This window comes from Pseudorca crassidens, chromosome 2, assembly GCF_039906515.1.
Source record: "Pseudorca crassidens isolate mPseCra1 chromosome 2, mPseCra1.hap1, whole genome shotgun sequence".
Taxonomy (NCBI): Eukaryota; Metazoa; Chordata; class Mammalia; order Artiodactyla; family Delphinidae; genus Pseudorca; species Pseudorca crassidens.
In genome coordinates, this window is record NC_090297.1 from 77,416,039 (window position 1) to 77,417,837 (window position 1,799).

General features: G+C 40.1%; 1 protein-coding gene across 1 annotated transcript; it reads right to left on the reverse strand.

Moving 5' to 3' along the window:
• Window positions 1-1,073: 1,073 nt before the first annotated feature.
• On the reverse strand, window positions 1,074-1,512 carry LOC137210910 (small nuclear ribonucleoprotein E-like). Its single transcript, XM_067712978.1, has one exon. It carries the CDS (start codon window positions 1,503-1,505, stop codon window positions 1,227-1,229), a length of 279 nt encoding a protein of 92 aa, XP_067569079.1. The 5' UTR covers window positions 1,506-1,512; the 3' UTR covers window positions 1,074-1,226.
• Window positions 1,513-1,799: the final 287 nt, after the last annotated feature.

The window sequence follows — 1,799 nt, forward strand, 5'->3', positions numbered from 1 at the left end:
CACCAGCTTTTCCCCCTCCCTCATCCAGCACATCTTAATGAGTTACTGAGTATGATTGATTCTATTTAAGTAATATTTTTTAACATATTACCTCCTCTCCACTCCTACCTGCATTTTCTAGTTGGGATTCTTTTAATCTCTTACCTGAACTAGCCGTCTACTTAGTGTCTCTGTCTCTGCCTCCAGTCCTGCCATGTTCATATACATCTTCCATCTGTCCCCAGGGTGATGTATCGAAAATGTAAATGTGACCTTGTCATTACCCTGTATAAGACAATGGTTTCCCATTACTTTCACTATGTATTCTAACCTGGATCCTGCCTGCTCTCTTCTTACTTCTCACCACTTTGGACATAGTTATTAAAGTTCCAGGAAGATTAAACCACATGTGGTTCAGTCTCTGAAACATATTTCTTCCTGCTCCTATTCCTTACTCATGCTGTTTTCTCTGCCTAGTATAGCTTCCCATCACTTGTTCCCTAGCTAACTTTGACTAAACCTGCTTGGGTGTCATCTTTCCTAAGGGGTATGCTCTGATTACCCCTAGACTTGATCAAGTGATTCAATTCTATGATTCTAGAGAATTCTGTACCCCATCACATTCTAGCATTACAAAGCCAAATTTGAAATAGACACATCAACACACTGCCTATGCTATGTCTCCTTGTGTAGCCTTTAATGAACTATTACACTTGATTTTACCATGTGACTTTACCCTCTTGTTACAGCTGATTGAATCAGGGGTAGGTACAGAGTGTCAAAGGGCAGCCATGGTTGCTTTAAAAAACATGGGCTGGACAAATTCTATCATGTTTGTAAGTATTTTGAACTGAGGAATACAGAGAAAACATTAGAAACATGGGCAATTTCTGAAAACCCATTATGTAGAGAAAAATAATGACTGATCCCTCACAAGAAAAATATTTTTGCCACATCACACAGCATGTGGGATCTTAGTTCCCCAGTCAGGGATCAAACTTGCATCCCCTGCATTGGGAGCATGGAGTCTTAACCACTGGACTACCAGGGAAGTCCCAAGAAGTTTTTGTTTGTTTGTTTGTTTGTTTTTTTAATAAAAACAATCCCACAGCATTTATTGTCATCTGGTAATAACATAAAGGTGAGCAAAACAATATGAATAAATGCTTTAGAAATACACTTCTAACAAAGCACACCTAAAAAAACTGTATTGCCTTCTCAACAATTTCTCACTTCATTGATCATTTCTAGTTGGAGACACTTTGGAGCAGAGTAATGTTATCTCCTTTTAGCATGATCCGACCCAGTTGTTTTCTTGACTTTGTTTTAGAATGAATCTCTTCTGCATCATCTAATACGAGGTTCATATACTCATCAAAACCAATGATACAGCCCTCTATCCGCATATTCACTTGCTCATAAAGCCACACCTGAATCCGAGATCTATTTTGCAAGTATCTGAAGATGAGATTGATTGGCTGCACCATCGCCTTCTGCACCTTCTGGCCCTGGCCCCGGTACGCCATGGTGGAAGCTCACCCCAAGAAGTTTTAAGTGAGCAGAAACCACACGTAAGCAGAAGGTATGCAATAGAGAAGTAAAGAGAGCCTGGTGAGGACTTGTGAAGTCCCACTCTGAAATGAGTGAAATCCCCAGGGCCACCTGCATCCAGAGCCACCTTTCAATTCTTGCTCTCTGAAGTCAAGAGGCTCAGCTTTCCCTGAGCTTATCTTGTGTGCTTATCTTCTTATAATAATCTTTCTAATACATGAAGATGTATGAGCTGAGTCTTAGTTCTAGTAAGTAAAGGAGTCTAATCA